The sequence below is a fragment of the Mizuhopecten yessoensis genome, unplaced genomic scaffold, assembly GCF_002113885.1.
Source record: "Mizuhopecten yessoensis strain PY_sf001 unplaced genomic scaffold, ASM211388v2 scaffold4121, whole genome shotgun sequence".
NCBI classification, from domain to species: domain Eukaryota; kingdom Metazoa; phylum Mollusca; class Bivalvia; order Pectinida; family Pectinidae; genus Mizuhopecten; species Mizuhopecten yessoensis.
Genome location: NW_018405386.1, coordinates 1,447,530 through 1,467,418, shown reverse-complemented (window position 1 = coordinate 1,467,418; position 19,889 = coordinate 1,447,530). Strand labels below are relative to the sequence as shown.

General features: G+C 37.7%; 1 protein-coding gene and 1 pseudogene across 1 annotated transcript; one reads left to right on the top strand and one right to left on the bottom strand.

Annotated features, from left to right (window-relative positions):
* The first annotated feature begins 7,598 nt into the window (after window positions 1-7,598).
* LOC110448624 lies at window positions 7,599-9,245 on the top strand (annotated as a pseudogene).
* A 2,884-nt stretch (window positions 9,246-12,129) lies between these two features.
* Window positions 12,130-19,172, bottom strand: LOC110448638. Its single transcript, XM_021495000.1, has 2 exons — window positions 16,960-19,172; window positions 12,130-13,322 (listed from the first exon to the last, which is right to left on the bottom strand). The coding sequence occupies exons 1-2, from the start codon at window positions 18,065-18,067 to the stop codon at window positions 13,075-13,077; spliced, it is 1,356 nt and encodes a 451-aa protein (XP_021350675.1). The 5' UTR covers window positions 18,068-19,172; the 3' UTR covers window positions 12,130-13,074.
* Window positions 19,173-19,889: the final 717 nt, after the last annotated feature.

Here is a 19,889-nt window from a genome sequence, read left to right as displayed (position 1 = left end):
GTACTAATATGGTGATATCTAGAGACAGCAATTTCTGTTCTGCTTCGACGCTGCTGATTGATTATTTGTCCAGAGAGAAAAAAATAGCGTTGTAAAGGGGTTTGACAAAATATTGAAGGAAATATGAAAAGGATCTCTCATGAAAAAGACAAAAAGGGGATGTTGAGATATGTTAGCAGTAAGTGAGGTTGCCAATTAAACGAGGGGCATTATATCGAGGTTTTACTGTGTTGCTAGATATTCTATCAATGTTTATTAATTTTGCTAGAAACGGGTTCTTCATCTCCACCAACTCTCTGTATGATCATGGCTTATGTCTCCACTGTCGGTTCGACTGTTTTTCTCACCCAGTTTATATTCATATAACTTTACACATCTGTAATTCATCTCGGACCAAAACGGGAGAAAACATTTGAAATATAGCTATTCAGCTCGCCCTGCGTTCATTTATATTTATTTTCAATTCTTATTTGATAGGGAGTGGACCAAATGCAGGTGTTTTGTTTCTATGATGTGTTTGTATGTGTTCACTAGAACATTAAATTGTCAGCATAATAGATTTCAATTTTATAAACCAGGACCGAACGCGTATTCACAACGCTTTGTTATGTATTTGTATACAGATGTTGTTGCATCCATTGCTATTTAACCAGAATAAAGGAACTAGTACCTCCATTAATTTAGGCTGATAAACATTTCCTGTCTCGTTCTGAAGATGTTGGAGTTATAAATTGTCTTATATTCCAGGGGTTACGCTCACTGACAATCTGTGCAGAGAGCTAAAGTGAGCGTAACCCTTGGAGTATTGTGGATGAAATTGTCTGTGCTTAAAGTTTGTTTTATTTCAAATGATTTCAGATATTTTATTGTAGACAGTTCAAAATCAATGAAATTTTTATATTCAAATAATCAAGAAAGTGTATGAATATCAACATCAGTAATTTGAATATGATGCATGCTTAAAATAATGTATCGGTTCCTTGGAATTTTCAATTTCTAGTCATTCAGATTTGTTCAATATTGATTTACAAATACGAGAGGCAGTTAAGCTATGCCTCGGAGCTGGTAGACAATTCTCGGATATATATATAATACTACATATATCAGCGGGTATGAATCCTCATAGAACCAGTGTACTGCAGTATGTAATACGATACTACCGGACCAAGTGTTCAAAATAAATTCAATACATGTCATTATATTGTAGGGAAGAGACTGCATTTGTGGTGATAAAAAAGGCACAAATCTTCTCAACAAAGTTTCTGACTGTTTCATACCTATGTAGCTTAAGTAGACTCTACCATGCATTGATCTGGATGTGTCCATTATGGGGTACAGTGTTGAAAGGGTTGAACAAAATGTAACAGTATATTGAGCTCCATTTTTGGGCATTAACTTATTCGTTATTTTGACTATTTTGATTATGATATCCTTTGTTTTTGAGCAGTCCAAAATCATGGATGTAACGCCTATTTATCTGTCACCCAGACTGCATTCATATTGGCTTTGACTGCAATCTGACAGATGTTCAATTGTTAGATAGACACCACTCAAATGATATAACTCTGTAGGCGGTTAACCAGGTATTGTGAAGTCAATGTTTGGGGGAAGGGAATATGTTTTATTGACGAATTTTACTTTGTCTTGTATCATTACTATTATCATGGAAAACTTAAACTGCAATACATTGCCGATTTCTTTTGTTGATGAAATATTATCATGTGTACTGCTTATGTGAGAGATGATGTATCGATTCATGTTGTAAGGTTATGTAAGATTGAAGTAAATAAATCCTGCAAAAGTCACTAAACCATTGTATATAATGTGTTCACTTGTCTTTTTTATTTATCGAAAGTAATGTCTTATTGAAGTTGTCAAACAAGAAATCATTTTGAGCTCACCTGCCCGAAGGGCAAGTGAGCTTATGTCCTGGTACGGTGTCCGTCGTCCGTCAACTTTTCCTTTAAACAACTTCTTCTGAAGAACAAACAGGCCTAGAGTCACGATATTTAGCTGAAAGCTTCATTGGTAGGAGCCTGACAAAGTTTTAGAACAAAAAAGAAGTTGACCTTCTTTCAAGGTCACAGGGGTAAAATGTGTCAAACGCTTTTTAAACGACTTCTTCTGAAGAACTAAAATGTATAGAATCTTCATATTTGGCTTGTGGCTTCCTGGGATAGAGCCAGACAAAGTTTGAGAATGATGAGGACTTTGATCTACTTTCAAGGTGACAGCTATCAAATTGTTAAATTCTGAATTCAAACGACTTCTTCTGAAGAACTGAAAGTTATAGTATCTTCATTTGGCTGGTGGCTTCCTGGGATAGAGCCCGACAAAGTTTGAGAATGAAAATGACATTGACCTACTTTCAAGATAACATGGGTCAAATACGTCAAACATTTCAAGTGACTTGGGAAGAAATGAAAGGTATAGAATCTTAATATTTGGCTGGTTACTTCTTTAGATAGAGCTTGACAAAGTTTTAAAATGACCTTGACCTACTTTTAAGGTTACAGAGGTCAAATGACTTCTGATTAATCGAAAGGCATAGAATCATAATATTTTGCTGTCGGTTTCTTAGGATAGAGCTCACCAAAGTTTGCAAATGAAAATGACCTCAACCTACTTTAAAGGTCACATAGGTCATTAAAATTTCAAACGATTGGTTCTGAAGAACCAAAAGGAATGGATTCATAAGATTTGGTTGTTAGCTTCTTCGGATAGAGCCAACAAAGTTGGAGAAAGAAAATGTCCTTGACCTACTTACAAGGTCACAGGGGAAAATATGTCAAACACTTCAAACAACCTCTGAAGAGTAACCAAAAAGCATAGAATGATATAATAATATTTGGCTGGTAGTTTCAACAGATTGAGCCGACAAAGTTTGTGAGTAAAATATTTGTAGTACAGTATTTAATGAGAATAATTTGCTATGACTGCTTAAATATTCAAGTGAGCGATACCGGCCCTCTGGGCCTCTGGTTATTGTAAATAAAATAAATATAAAACACCGCCTCAACACATAAATCAACAGTAAAAATTTATAATGATTATTTATAAATAATTAAAATATTCGGTGTCAATATCGTTACAGAAAGACAATACCAGGTAGTTTAACAAGAATTTATTTTTATTGTAAATAAAATAGAAATGAAAAAACACAGCCTCAACATATAAATAATAGCAAACATTTATTATTATTCGTATCAATTATTTTGATAATGAATAAATTTGTAGTCAATATTGGTACGGAAAGACAACGACAGGAACCATGTAGACACCAAAACAAGAGGAAAGACAACATTAACACAGGCAAAGCTCGTGCTCCAGGAGGGCAAGTGTTTCCGTTACCTCATGTGACTCTTCTGTCAAATACGGGAAAGTATGTCGTCCTGCATTTAACTGAAAAAAAGCAAAAGGTCAATTTTTGTTGTTATTAAATCCAGTTCATTTTGAGATTTTCCTTCTCGTGAAATAAGTCTTTTGGTGTTGGAATCACAATCAAAATCATTAAGGAACTTCAAACCTCCACATCAATATCTCAGCTCTTTCACAAATCATTGAACATCCCTCAGCGACTTGATTATTTATTTTCAGTTCTGTATTATACTGCGCAATTCCCTCACCAGAAAAAGCACAAACTGAAATTTAGAATAAGAAACCGTTAGAGAAAGTTTTCTCCGGCAGATGGCTCGCAGATAATACGTTGGTATATGTATGTACCACAAGCTAAATAACCAGGTGTATATTTAAAGAGGGCAATGTGTCCCACTACTGGTTCTTATTAGCTCACCTGGCACGAAGTGCCAAGTGAGCTTATGCCGTGGCGCGGCGTCCGTCCGGCGTCCGGCGTCAATATTTTACTTTAAACGACTTCTTCTTAATAACCGAAAGGGCTAGGGTGTCGATATTTGGCCAGAAGCAAACTGTGATGAAGGGCTACAAAGTTTGTTAAAATTAATGATCTTCACCCATTTTCAAGGTCACAGGGATCAAATATGTTAAACACTTTAAACATCTTCTTCTCGATAACCAAACTTCCCAGGGAGATGATATTTGGCCAGTAGCATGCTTGGGTGAAGGGCTACCAAGTTTGTTCAAATGAATGACCTTCAATTATATTCAAGGTCACAGGGGTCACTTGTCTTAAAAAAACCTTTAAACAACTTCTTCTGAATAACCAAAATGCCCAGGGTGATGATATTTGGCCCATAGCATGCTGAGATGAAGGGCTACAAAGTTTGTTCAAATGAATGACCTTCACCCATATTCAAGGTCACAGGGGTCAAATATGTTAAAAACTTTAAATAACTTCTTCTGAATAACCAAAATGCCCAGGGTGATGATATTTGGCCAGTAGCATGCTGAGATGAAGGGCTACAAAGTTTGTTCAAATGAATGACCTTCACCCATATTCAAGGTCACAGGGGTCAAATATGTTAAAAAAAAATTAAAAATTTCTTCTGAATAACCAAAATGCCCAGGGTGATGATATTTGGCCAGTAGCATGCTTGGGTAAGGGGCTATCAAGTTTGTTCGAATGAATGACCTTCACTTATATTCAAGGTCACAGGGGTCAAATATGTTAAAAACATTAAACAACTTCTTCTGAATAACCAAAATGCACAGGGTGATGATATTTGGCCAGTAGCATGCTGGGGTAAAGGGCTATCAATTTTGTTTTGAATGACCTTCACCTATATTCAAGGTCACAGGGGCCAAATATGTGAAAAACATTAAATAACTTCTTCTGAATAGCCAAAATGCACAGGGTGATGATATTTGGCCAGTAGCATGCTGAGATGAAGGGCTACAAAGTTTGTTTAAATGTATGACCTTGAATCATATTCAAGGTCACAAGGAGCAAATATGTTCAAAATATTTAAACAACTTGTTCTGAATAACCAAAAGGCCTAGGATGTTGATATTTAGTCAGATCAAGGACTTCTATGTTTGTTAAAGTGAATGACTTTGACTGATATTCAAGGTCACAGGGGTCAAATTTGTTTAAAATCTTTAAACGACCTCTTCTGAATAACCATGGGTCCCAGGATGCTGATACTTTGCAAGTTGCATACTGAGATGAAAGGCTATACAATTTGTTCAACATAATGACTTTGTTCGACTTTCAAAGTAACAAGGGTGAAATGTTTTAAAATCTTTTAACTGGTTCTTTTGAATGACTTTAATCATAAATACTGATATTTTGCCTGTAGCTTTATTTTAGATAACTTTTAAGGTTGCAAGTGCGAGATTTTAACCAGGTGAGCGATGCAGGCCCATTGGGCCTCTTGTATTTTTCTAGGCGTTCAATTTTAGCTCACCTGCCCGAAGCTTATGCCATTGCGTGACATCTGTCATGCCTCTGTCAACTTTTCCTTTAAATAACTTCTTCTGAAGAATGGAAAGGCCTAAAGTCATTATATTTGGTTGATAGCTTCCTTGGTAAGAGCTAGACAAAGTTCACAGTGGTTAAATACCAATGTATGTCAAAAAATTCAAACAACTTCTCCTGAAGAACTAAAAGGGTATAGAATTTCAATATTTGACTGGTAGCTTTCTTGGTTGGATTCCAATGAAAATGACTTTGACTTACTTTCAAGTTCATAAGGGTCAAATATGTAAATTTAAAAAAATCAGATATGATCAAATCATATTTGGCAGGAAGCTTTCTTGGATGGAACCCTGTCAAAATTTGCGAATGAAAATGACTTTGACCTGCTTTCAAGTTCACAGTGGTCAAATATGTCAAAACATTCAAACGACCTCTTCTGAAGAATTAAAAAGTAAAGAATCTTAATATTTGGCTGGTAGCTTCCTGGGATGGAGCACGACAAAATGTACGAATGAAAATGACCTTGACCAACTTTCAAGTTCACAGGGTCAAATATGTCAAAAAAATCAAAAATTTCTCCAGAGGAATTAAAAGGCATAGAACCTTAATATTTGGCAGTTAGCTTCCTTGGATGGAGCCTGTCAAAGTTTGGGAATGAAAATGACCTCGACCTACTTTCAAGGTCACAAGAGTCAAATATGTTACACTCTTCCAACAACTTCTTTTGAAAAACCAAGAGGCATAGAATCATAATACTTGGCTGGTAGTTTCCTGGGATGAATCCTGACAATGTTTCAATTTGCGAATGAAAATGACCTCGACCTACTTTCAAGGTCACCTCCAAACAGCTTCTTTTTAAGAATTGAAAGGTAGAGAATCTTATTATTTAGCGTGTAGCTTCCTAGGATAGAGCCCTACACATTTTTCAAATGAAAATGACCTCGACCTACTTTCAGGGGGCAAAACGGGCAAAAATTAAAATGACTTCTTCTGAAGAACTGAAAGGTAAAGAATCATAATACTTGGCAGGTAGCTTCCTTGAATGGAACCCAAAAAGTATTGTGAATGAGAATGACCTTGGCTTACTTTAAAGGTCACAGGGGTCAAATGTGTAAAAAAACCTTCAAATAACTTCTTCTGAAGAACTGGAAGGTATAGAGTTATACTGCTTGGCTAGTAGCTTCCTGGGTTGGCAATATTTGTGAATGAAAATTACCTTGACCTTCTTTCAATGTCACAGGGGTCAAGTAATAGGGCATTAAATAGACGAAAATAATACGTTTAGTAGTCTGTTTGTATTTGTTTGATATTCCTGCCATGCACAATAGAACTTAAAAGGTTATTTTTCAAGAAAGGCAAACATTTTATAGATAATCATCAAAAACTATTTCGCAAAACAATAGCAAAGGCCAAACCGAAAAAATATTGATAAAGAAATAGCGAGATGATTGAGTTCCTTGTTGACGATACGTTTGTTGAGTTCGGTGGAGAGATTTGTTAGCGGTCTTTATCCCTCGCTTGTCCGATGGCCGATATCAGCAATGATAAAATACACTTAAGCGATTCAATTTTGCCAAGAAGTTTCTTGACATTATGTTGTCGGCATCTACATAAGCAGAGGAATGTTAATTGCTTGTGCAAAGCTCGGAAAGTGTCAAGGCTTATACGGGCCAACTCTGCGTTGTCAAAAACTTCAAAAAGCAAAGCAGAATTTGACCAAAAAAAATGTCACAAACTTGACAAAATCCAACTGCTTTTGTAGTTGCTGACAACATAAAGTCAAAAAAAACTCTGACATGGCTGATATCAGCCATCGTTTGGCAAATTTGTTCTTTTGCTTTTACGTGACGCTGCATGTTTTGGTGAGCTTATCAGGACTGGTAACGAATACCTTACCGAGTCCTTCAATTACACATTTAAATGTCTTTTAAAAGACATCTTCATCTTTTGAATTTAAACTTTTAATGGTTCTTAATTTTCAAATATTAATATGAAAAAGATTCTATATACAAGGAATGAAAATAAAGATCAATATGAAAAATATTCTTTTAAAAAGATAGGTATTCACATTATTTACATAAAACGTTCACCGACACAAATATTACATAATGCCGTTTACAGAGCAAAATCATAATTAATCTCATTTTCATTGAAGATAACAACACGGATGCCAGTATTCTGAAACAGAAGATTTGTATTCTTTGTTGGATCATGACCTGTCCGCAAAACCTGGAATCTAAAGCAAGACACGTGATGAATACGCTGTACCAAAGTGTTGTACATCAGTTCTACTACCAACAAGGACTTTCCTACAGTGGGTGTTAATGTATCCGAGGCACGCGAGCATTCAAATATTTATATCAACACCACTAAGGCGATACTGATTGGTTCCTGAAAGCAGATGATGACGCATATATTCTTTCATCATATTCACCGAAAGAGCCCATTTACCTAGGACGGCAAATCCAGCGGTTTTTTTAAACAGGGATATCAAGTAAAGAGTCCGTGCGCAGACTGGTCAGGGACGGTCTGGATAGTTTTTAATTATGTAAACAGGAAGGCCCATAGGAGGACGTTGCTCTCGGAACATGCATGTAGGTCATTGATATGAAACTAACTGATAGGCCCCCTAGTACTGACTCAAAATCACGACCTCACTTCCACGCCCATCCTTCCACGAATCACTTGCTGGGGCACTTTCCCGCCAACCACGTCAGCAATTATAAACCTGATATGAGTGTATGTTTTGTTCCCTTTTAATGTTAAACGTGGCTTGTATTTCACATAATTTGGTCAAAGTTCAAGGATTTGGCCAACAATAACTCTCAGTAGTGCGCCGTGCAGAAAGTAGGAATGGAATTGTTGTCCTCAATTAAAATGTCAACGCCAATTATGCATTTTACACATTTGTAGATATCATGTAATATATATTGATTTAGCTTATATACGAGTGTAACAATGAATTTACGTTTGACCTATCAAGCAAATCTCTCCCAGGGATCCTTGCGTTTCTCTTCCATTCATCTTTAACTTAAAGTTAAAGTTAGTTTTCAATAGAGTCCTCTACACTGGACTCAAAAAAATTAACAGTTTTATAATATAAAGTTAAAGTTCATTGTTATTTAAGTTTACCCCATAAATATAATTAAGGATCCCCATACCAGTATGAAAATCTACTGTGGAATTCTCTAGTGTTTTGGCCAGCATTGGAACAGGGATCCTTAATTTAATCACGTTACAAACAGCATTACTAACCTCTTATTATCAAATCAAGTCATTAATCATATTTTGATTGTACTGCATGTGCTCATCCGCGACACTCCAGGGGTTACGCTCACTTTCGCTCTCTGCATCCCTGGAATATGTCATAGCAAAATCGAAGGCTCAGTGCGCACCACCTTGTGGATGAGACGAGAGGACTAGACTGATCCTTTGAATTACATCAAACGAATCTGTCGGTCGCGTAACGGTAAAACTGATTGGCTTTGAAGTCGGGTATCGCTCCTCTTTAATTTTCAAAGGACAGGTATCAACTTATAGATTGGTCAGGGTTTTTTTAAACCGAGACCAATCAAATAGCTAGCCGCGTGCCTTCAATTTTGCTACGACTTATTCCAAGAGTGCAGAGAGTGAAAGTGAGCATAGCACCTGGAGTATCGAGGATGGCATGCCCTAGACTAATAGCGCTGTTTAATTTTCTTTTATACAGGGGTTGGAGAGTATCAGCGAGTATACCATTTCCTTCCATAGCGTCCAACCTTATGACATGTACGTATATGAGTTGTTTTTGTATCATCTTAAACCATTCGGAACTTATCTCAAGCAAAGGTCATATGATAGTTGTGGGTGTGGCAGTATCTTGGTTGTTCTAATGACGCTTAAGTGTCCAGACACAAAAAAAGTACTATAATAGTATGAAAAATGGTAGTGAGTAAGATCAGAAGAGTAAGAAGAAGGCAATTAAAAAGAGATTGTAATTGTTAACAAAGGAGATGACCAGGACACACATGGTGGTAGAAACTCAAAGGGAATGGAGTGTGTGGGAATGTCTGTGTGAAGGGTCGGAGGACAATGGTGTGTGGATGTAAGGTCCATTTAGTATAATGCATTGATAAGTTAATCGTGGTCCTTAGACAGGGAAATGGTCATCAAAAGACTTCTAAAAGAGAAATGTAGCCCCGCCTCCTAGGGATGGAATTAGCCAATAGAATTAGAAGATTTAGTTAAGTAGAAGTAGTGTTAGATTGTCTTTATAATAGGTAGAGATCTAAGGTTGACAGAGTAGAAGGAGAGAGTCCAAGGACAGAGTCAGAGATAGACAGAGATAGAATTACAGAGAGATCTTGGGAAGTGAGACTGAAGAGAACTAAAGGAGAAAGAATGGAGATGGAAACAGAAGGGAATGGATTGAACAATTAAGTTTCCATGTATAAGATATGAAGTTGGACTTAAATAAAGGAAGTGGAACTGACAAAATGTGTCATCATTTGTAACCCCAAGTTCCCAAGTTACCTAGGGTCCCAGGTAATTACAAGTCAGACCCTAGTGGTAACACACAATAATCGACCGGTGATAATAGGATGCATTTTCTCTTATTGAAGAAAATATCATGCATATGTTTTTAATTTATCATATTTCGAACGGCGATATTAATTTTGAAAGCTCCAGAAGTGTTAACCAAACATTTGCAGGAATGCATTAAAGCAGCTCGCAGTGATGAAGAGATTGGACCAAGGACCGTCAAAATGCACCTACTAGTCTTTATACTGGAAACATTTGACTACTGTCCTACTATTTGGCAGTTCTGTAACGAATCTGCTACCAACAAAATACAGAAAGAAAGAGCCTCTCGTTTTGTTTTAGATTATTATGACTAATTCTGTCACAAACCAATTATTCTTTCTTGCATATCAATCATATGAAAATGATGGCATGTGAGGTTAAAAACATTAGCAACAATAACAATAAGCCTCTTGTAAACATATGCAAGAATTCTATTATTAAATAGGGCATCCAATTATCATAAGACCGGAGGAGACTGGATGTACCAAACAATTACAGGGTATGGCTCCACATCGTTTTGGTACGAAGCCGCCACGATATAGAACAGCTTACCTCGCGACCTTTCGAAAGAAGCTAGAAAAATTCCAAGGACTGTTTCAGGCGTGGAATGGTCTCAGCTGCAAGTGTTCCATGATTGCAACGTATTTTGGTTTGGCAGTTCCATACCTGGATGGTCTCTTTTGTGTATGCATGATCACCATACTTGTATTGTTTATTATATTTTACTGTTTATGAAGTTTAAGTATTGTAATTATTAAGTTGTACTGGTGTTTTGTTTTTTAATAATAAGTGAATATGTATTTTGAAAAACTGATGATTTATTTTTTCTTAATTTGTGAATGTGTTCATATATGTTCATTCAATTGTTTATTAGTACTATTTTAATCTTTTATATGCATTGCAATTTTCTTATTGGTTTTTAGTGATGCAATATTCTTTATTTAGACATTTTCACCAGTCCAATATCAAGTATCGGGCCTATTGCGTTTGTGTTTTGTGTAATTTCGTTTTGTATAATAAAGCAGAACATGATGATGAACCTGTTAATTGTAAAGGTGTTTCATATTTGAACTATGCTGTTTTTAGCCTTTTTAACTGATTAGTGCTGCAATTGTTTTGATGTTCCTATACTTTAAGCTATACATTATATTTTTATAAATCAATGTGTTGGTCTTTTTGAATTTGCCATGAGTTGTCCAAATACAAGCTCCTGGGAGATTTGTGCTATTTTAACGTTTGTTATAAATGAATAAAGAAATAAATTTATTTATTTTACGTTAATATCTCTTTTCTCTTCAGTTTTCTCTTATCGGTATTTCTTTCTGAAAACTCAAATTCTGCTCCTTCTTTTCATATACCAATAAGACAACATTTCATCGACCTAATTGTTTATTTAATTATTTATTTAGATTGGTAGATAGTTAACTAATGGGGAGTATTATGGGTTATTTTCCCTCTACTTAGGGGAAACTTTCTTCTGTTCAAGCGACCTTTTGTTGATGAGGACCTTGCCTTCGATTCAAATGGAAATAACACGGTTGTTTGGGTAATACTACCCAGTTCGATGGTAAAATGGGTATAGGATGATACCTGGTGATATACGGGTGGTCATATTTGGAAAGTTTCATTAAAATATTTCGATAATTATAACAGTTTTTCATTTTTCATTTATAATCCGTTATTTTTATTTTTATTGATAAGCGAGAACACTAAGCAACGGATTAGGTTTGATTTTACCTTCAAATGTTGATATTGACCTTAAGAAATTGTTAATGGTATAAACCAATTAGGAATAACTAAAGTATATATTTTGTAAATGAATGTTTAATGCAAGTACGATAAGTGTTATAACAACATCTCCCTTTACCCAGTCTAATTATATCAGTAAACGGGAGCGACTGGAAGATCTAGTTTTAACTAGATGGCCGTTTACTCTGTTAGTTATGATGAACAGAATTTTAGATGCTTGGTCTAAAGTATATATAACAACATCCTCGATACAGACGGGCTTCGCTCACTTTCGCTCTCTGACCCCTGAAATTTATTATAACAAAATCGAAGCTCATTTAGCAGCACATTATAGATGAGAATACTAGTTTGGTCCTTTGATGTACATCAAAAGAATATCGCGGTCGTGTAACGGTAAAATTACCTGGCTTTGAAGTCGGGTGTTGCTCCTCTGTAATCTGAGGAATCGTCAGGTTTTTTTTACTGAGAGCAGCCGTGTGTCTTCGATTCTGTTATGACGTATTCCAGAGGTGCAGAGAGTGAAAGTGAGCGAAAAACCCTGGGGTATCGAGGATGATATAGTGGCAATACCCGAGTAGGGGTCGTATTTGAGTATTGGTAACTTTAGAGCTTTAAATGTTGTAGGTAGAATGTTTAGAAAATAGAAAGTACTATATTTCTTTTCGATATTAAAGTCGATGGTGGGTTTTTTATAAAAGTTCAATGGTGTGCCTTTTTATTTCATTATCACTTCCCTTGTTCTCATTTCGAGAACGTGATATTATTTTCATTTTTATTTGATTTATATGGCGGATATCGTCTATGGCACAGAAGTCTTATTGTGTCGAAACGCTTTGTTCTTGCATTGGTTCATAATTTGTCCTTCGATTTTGAGTTAGGTTTTGTTAAATATTCAGTATTCAAATTTGGATATTTAAATGAGTATCGCTGTCCGACATTTTGTTAAACTTTTTTCTTATTTATAATCACGATGGTCCAATAAAGACACTAGATCCGAACAAACAAACAAACAAACAAACAAACAGGCGTTTGTTGGATGCGTATTACTTAAGTATAGGTATACATTTGTATAAACAAAGGAGTTATATTTCACGACAGTGCGGAAAATTGTAAAATTTTCGAGGCAACCCGCCCCTTTATCAAAACACAAACATTAAACAATTACAAATCAAAAATTACAAATCAAAGAAAAGTAGTAAACATGTAACAATTACAAACCACAAAATATCAAACAGAGAAAAGACCAATAACTACAGAAATGAAACTGTTCCCAAAGCACAGTAACATTTTTAGAAGTGTAACCCGGGGATCTTTCACACACGGTATTTTTTCTTACGAAAAGACAAACAAAAATGGGGCAAATAAAGCCCCAAACGATTTTACTGCTTTGTCGAAATTACTCCGCCTGGAAGTGTTTCGAAACTGTATTACATGAGTGAGTAAGTATTGTTGCCATTTCTGGTATTTTCGTCCGATTTTTTATTCCCAATGTTTACGAGGTCTATCCGTCTGTCTGATAGGAGAGGAAACGTGGTTCCCCTCTTTATTGGAGATGGGAAGTCTATGTAGTCACTTAACCGAGTTCCTCGAGGAGTCGCTCCGAACAACGCCCCGGTTGTCTGTCTTTTTAAAGCCATGTTGTTTACTCTCTGGTTTCTGTCGGTTCCTTTCTTTCCTGAAAATAAAATGCATTTTAACTCTAAACAATATTTAAAACCGGTATGATCTTATCTATGCACGCGCGATGATAGGTAAAAAAAGGGTTTGAATTTGGTAAAAATAAAAAGGTGTGTATAAAATTGTCATTTGATTGCTTCAAACGAAACCTAGGTAATGAAATCGGTGTAAAAATGATTGCATGAGAAGTTTGAACATTAAAAGATACTGAAACTTTTTCAGAGATTTTTAGTTATATTATCATTCTTTCTAACAGCTTACATTAATGTGCCTGTGGTTAAATCATTTCCACGGCGGATCACCTCCCTTTTACCAGGGGAGTACGTTACTATGTTCATCAGAAAATAAACATTAATGTGGTGATATATTCGCCGGAAAAGTCCGTCACATCGAGAAGAAGACATTCGTTATCTATTGATAAGGTAGACTTTTAGATGGGTTCCCTTTAGTATGATTTCATATAAATTAACCGTTGTTGGTTTCCATAAAACTTTTAATTTTCCCCAGACTGTTATTATGAAGCATATATGCATAAGCATACAGTCAACCCGTACCAAGATTAAGTACACCCACCAAACCAAGGATATATCCGTACCATATTATATTTGTCATAAATTTGTGTCTAATACATGCTAAAATCAGCAAATCATGTGTATCGTATAGAGTAAAAAAAACAAGACGGCTACCTGTTATTATTGTCACTTCACGATATATCGAACAACCAGTTAATTGACCCAACAGTGTATGGATTTCGCACACTACTTAATAGTAACTTGAAAATACATATATTTAATATGGTACGGATATGACACTTTGGTATGGGAAAACTGACTGAAATCCTTGGCACGGACGTACTAAACATTGGTACGGGTGGAATGGTACGGATTGACGATGGTACGGAACGACTCTGAGATTGAGGATAGTACGGAACGACTCTGAGATTGTACGGAACGACTCTGAGATTGACGATAGCACGGAACGACTCTGAGATTGGCGATAGTAGGAACCACTCTGAGATTGACGATAATACGGAACGACTCTGAGATAGACGATAGTATGGAACGACTTTGAGATTGACGATAGTACGGAACGACTTTGATACTTGGTTGACAGGGACGGATTGACGATGGTCTGAGATTGACGATAGTATGGAACGACTCTGAGATTGACGATATTACGGAACGACTCTGAGAAAGACGATAGAACGGAACGACTCTGGGATTGACGATAGTAAGGAACGACTCTGAGAATGACGATAGTGCGGAACGACTCTGAGAATGACGATAGTGCGGAACGACTCTGAGATTGGCGATAGTAGGAACCACTCTGAGATTGACGATAATACGGAACGACTCTGAGATAGACGATAGTAGGAACGACTCTGAGATTGACGATGATACGGAACGACTCTGGGATAGACGATAGGACGGAACGACTCTGAGATTGACGATATTACGGAACGACTCTGAGAAAGACGATAGTACGGGACGACTCTGAGATTGACGATAGTAAGGAACTACAATGAGATAGACGATAGTACGGAACGCCTCTGAGATGGACGATAGTATGGAACGACTCTGGGATTGACGATAGTATGGAACGACTCTGGGATTGACGATAGTAAGGAACGACTCTGAGAATGACGATAGTATGGAACTACTCTGAGATTGACGATAGTACGGAACGAGTCTGAGAATGACGATAGTACGGAACGACTCTGCGATAGACGATAGTACGGAACGACTTTCAGATTGACGATAGTACGGAACGAGTCTGAGAATGACGATAGTACGGAATGCCTCTGAGATTGACGATAGTATGGAACAACTCTGAGATTGAGGATAGTACGAACGACTCTGAGATTGACGATAGCACGGAACGACTCTGAGATTGGCGATAGTAGGAACGACTCTGAGATTGACGATATTACGGAACGACTCTGAGATAGACGATAGTATGGAACGACTTTGAGATTGACGATAGTACGGAACGAGTCTGAGAATGACGATAGTACGGACCGACTCTGAGATAGACGATAGTATGGAACGACTTTGAGATTGACGATAGTACGGAACGACGCTGAGATTGACGATAGTAAGGAACGACAATGAGATAGACGATAGTACGGAACGCCTCTGAGATTGCGGATAGTACGAACGACTCTGGGATAGACGATAGTACGGAACGACTTTCAGATTGACGATAGTACGGAACGACAATGAGATTGACGATAGTACGGAACGACTTTGAGATTGACGATAGTACGGAACGACTCTGAGATAGACGATAGTACGGAACGACTCTGAGTTTGACGATAGTACGGAACGACTCTGAGATTGAGGATAGTACGAACGACTCTGGGATAGACGATAGTACGGAACGACTCTGAGATTGACGATAGTATGGAACGACTCTGAGATTGACGATAGTAATGAACGACAATGAGATAGACGATAGTACGGAACGACTCTGGGATTGACGATAGTAAGGAACGACTCTGAGAATGACGATAGTACGGAACGACTTTGAGATTGACGATAGTACGGAACGACTCTGAGAAAGACGATAGTACGGAACGACTCTGAGAAAGACGATAGTACGGAACGACTCTGGGATTGACGATAGTACGGAACGACTCTGAGATTGGCGATAGTAGGAACGACTCTGAGATTGACGATAGTATGGGACAACTCTGAGATTGACGATAGTACGGAACGACAATGAGATTGACGATAGTACGGAACGACTCTGAGAATGACGATAGTACGGAACGACTTTGAGATTGACGATAGTACGGAACGACTCTGAGAATAACGATAGTACGGAACGACTCTGAGATTGACGATAGTATGACACAACTCTGAGATTGACGATAGTACGGAACGACTCTGGGATAGACGATAGTACGGAACGACTCTGAGATTGACGATAGTACGGAACGACTCTGAGAATGACGATAGTACGGAACGACTTTGATACTTGGTTGACAGGGACGGATTGACGATGGTAATCTTAGAACGGGGGGGGGGAGGGGGGTAAACTGGTTGACTGGAACGGATTGACGATAGTACGGAACGACNGGAACGACTCTGTTACTTGGTACGGGTGGACTGGTACGGATTAACGATGGAACGGAACAACTCTGATACTTGGTACGGGTTAACTGCGATGGCTTGCCGATGATACGGAACGACTTTGATAAGGGTACGGGTTGACTGGGACGGATCGCTTATGATACGGAACGACTTGAAACTTGGTACGGGTTGACTGGGACGGATCGCTGATGATATGGAACGACTTTGATTCTAACAAACGGCAAAAAGTTCGGAAAGATTTATATAGTCATATAGATGGTATTGAATTAAAAGGTTGTTGGGCAGCGAACATAGTCATTTAAATACTAGAATATTGTATACAACATCTCGGCCGATTGCAGTAAGGCCCGGGAAATATCGATATTAGATTCTGAGCCTTCACGGAATTTTCCGTGATGTTGCGATTGAGTTTCGACTTTTTATTGTTTAACGCCTTATATTGTGGACCCTGGATTTAATGGCATGCTATTTTATAATTGTTAAATTTGACATTTTTAAACTAAAAATTGTTGGAAAAAACAAATTTCCACGATTCATTACCTCTCCTCGGAGATATGTTGCTGACGTCACTCCGCTCCGTAGCCAATTGTTTGTGCGACGTCGCAGGGGAAGAAGGAAGTGGGTGCGCTGCCAGCCGATTTGACGTAGTAATCTGGTCTTGAACTAATCCGTAAAGTTGACTCAAACATTTCTTATGTTTATCCTGTTTTCGGTCACTACACGGAGTGGAGTAGGTGTCGACCTCGTCACCGCTAGAAGCATTGACTATGGTACTTAGGGAAGGGCTCACTGCCAGTATTGATGATGGAATCGCAATTTTGGGCGCAAACTTCGTACAGTAATTAAACATGTCTTCCGTCTCCGTACCAGAAGTGTATAGAGAGAACATTTCCGAATCTTCGCTGTCTGAGGATTCCGACGACTCTGAGTCGGAGTTTGGCGGAAGTTGTAACTTAGCCACTGTCTGACCTTTGACCACATTGATCCTCTGGCCAGGACGTAACATGTTGTTTCTCTCTGAAGAAGCATCAACTGGGAAGTTTGACCTATTGTTTTTCGGTCTTCTCATAGTTTGTACTGCCCATTTTTCTGCTCTGTTGAAATCATCCGGGTATTTCATTCCAAGTCCTACCTTTGACTTCCCGTTTCGGATTAAGATACTCGCACAAACGTCATGGTTTAGCCTCATGGCCAGCATGAGCGGTGACGTACCGAACACGTCCTGTGCGTCGACAGAAAGATCGTATTTGAGCAACGCCTCCACCATTAACTTAACTGTGGATGCACTTCCGGAAGCGACCGCGTGAAACAGCGGCGTCTGTCCGTTGATATCCGGTCGGTTTAAGTCCAATTCCCCCACAGCATGGTCGAGAAGTTGTTCGACGTTGACGTCACGTCCGTACAAGCAAGCCCATGCGAGGGCATCCCGCCCAACGACATCCATCTTATGTACTGATGCGCCATTTTTCAACAACATTCGGACAATCTTATCCCGACTTGATTCCAAGTCAATAAAAATCGCCCTAATAAGCGGTGTCTGTCCGTACTCGTCTGAACAATCCATGCTACACAAACCCATGTCAAGTAAAAGGCGGACCTGTCTAGACCGTCCGGCCGTTACGGCCTTTAGTAAGGCCAACGACGGCATTATGGTAAATGTTCTAATCGCATTCGTTTCGAGTACTTGACGTCCGTAAAATTATTTCAGAGACGTGCGAGAAAGATTTCATACAACAAAACAGGACTTACGCTAAATTCGTTTGTTTTTAGATAGCTTATGCACATAAGGTGTCCATAGATTTGTTTGTCAGTCCAAATATACTGATTAGCTGTAAAGCACAAAGCAATTAAGAACTTGATGTCAACATTATTTTGAAAATTAGTCCAAACAATGTCCATCGGTCGGTTATTTGTCCTTGCAACAGTAGACCAAATGACGACGGATGACGAAGAAAACTCTACTTGCATGTGTGCTTTTGCTGTATAAATCCAAGCCGAATAACGTAGATAGTGATATTAAGATGATATTAACTTAATTGTGTATATCAACACGTGTTTTTTCCTGTAAGAAATTCTCAGTAGGAATACTAAATTATACTAATATTAGATCAATATATTAACACACAAGTTATTTTTCTGGTATGAAATAACATATTACTAAGATTTACAGATGTCAACCTGTACGCGAACATATCCAAATGGCAATACCAACCCTGTAACTGTTGTTAGGGTAAGTGTTTCTCACAGGTATGTTTTAATATTAGGTAAGTAGGAAAGTAATTTACAACGGTAATATATTCACCTGGTCAATAATTCGGAAATTCATTGACTGCGCTTTCCTCAATCATCGTGAGCACTGTCGGTCAGTTTATAGTTTGACGCTCCTGATTAAGCTGATGACCAGTACGTGTATGAGTGTTATCAACACATCTAGAGTATTGCTTTGCTAGAAACTTATATATGATAAACACAACCCAAAGTGTATGACGACAAGCCATTGGGTCATTTCGTCTCTCATTTCGCGTTTTACTGATATTTAATGATAGATTTCTGGCACATGATTTCGGAAAGTTTTTATGTTGTAACGACACTACAGTTCATCAAATTAGCTTTGAAGTTATACAATAAATAAATGTTTTCCCAGTGTTTATCCAGTTCATTTTTGAAACACTGTAGATCATGAGAACATGAGGCAAAAGGAGGCATTTTTTATGAAGATTTCTTATTTCGCCTTGAATGATGCGAAATGGCGATAACTAGCAAAGAGCGACATGATACAAATCAGTCACCGTTGGTAAATTTGTAGAAACAAAGTTGCCTTATAAATAGACTTCATTCATACATTCGTACATAATTGTACCAGAAACAGTCGTTATTTCTAAAGATTGTATATTCATGGTCATATAGCACAACCGGTGAAGTGTTTACGTATGACGTTTCGATGACTGTACGATATGTATAAGACAAATGAAGCCAATCTCAGATTTGTCTGTTGAAGGTGACAAAATGCATATCGTACTAGTAATCGAAACGTTACACACAAACATTTCACTGTCTGTGCTATAAGAACCTATCTACAATACAGTATATTTAAAATCAGCTACTGTTGTTCCAAGCTTTTTTTTATTAATCACTAAAGCGTTAAATTCTTTAGTATTTCCATGTCATGCTTAAAACTCTAAGCTTTTGACGGGCTTCGTCCCCCAGACCCCTGTCCGGGGCTTCACCCTCTATTTCAGTTATAATTTGCCCCCGACTCCGACCCCCTTACCCCATTATACGTTTGTCATGATGACGTCGGGCTTCATAAGAGAAATCACGGACAAGGCAGCGATTTAGTACACCTGTAATATTTTATAACTAAGACTCTGCTACAATTTCCTAGCTACAACTTGCATATAATTGGTTTTTAGGCCAATGTGTCATAGCTGATATAATTCCAAACGCAGGTAGGTTTGAGGACATCCACG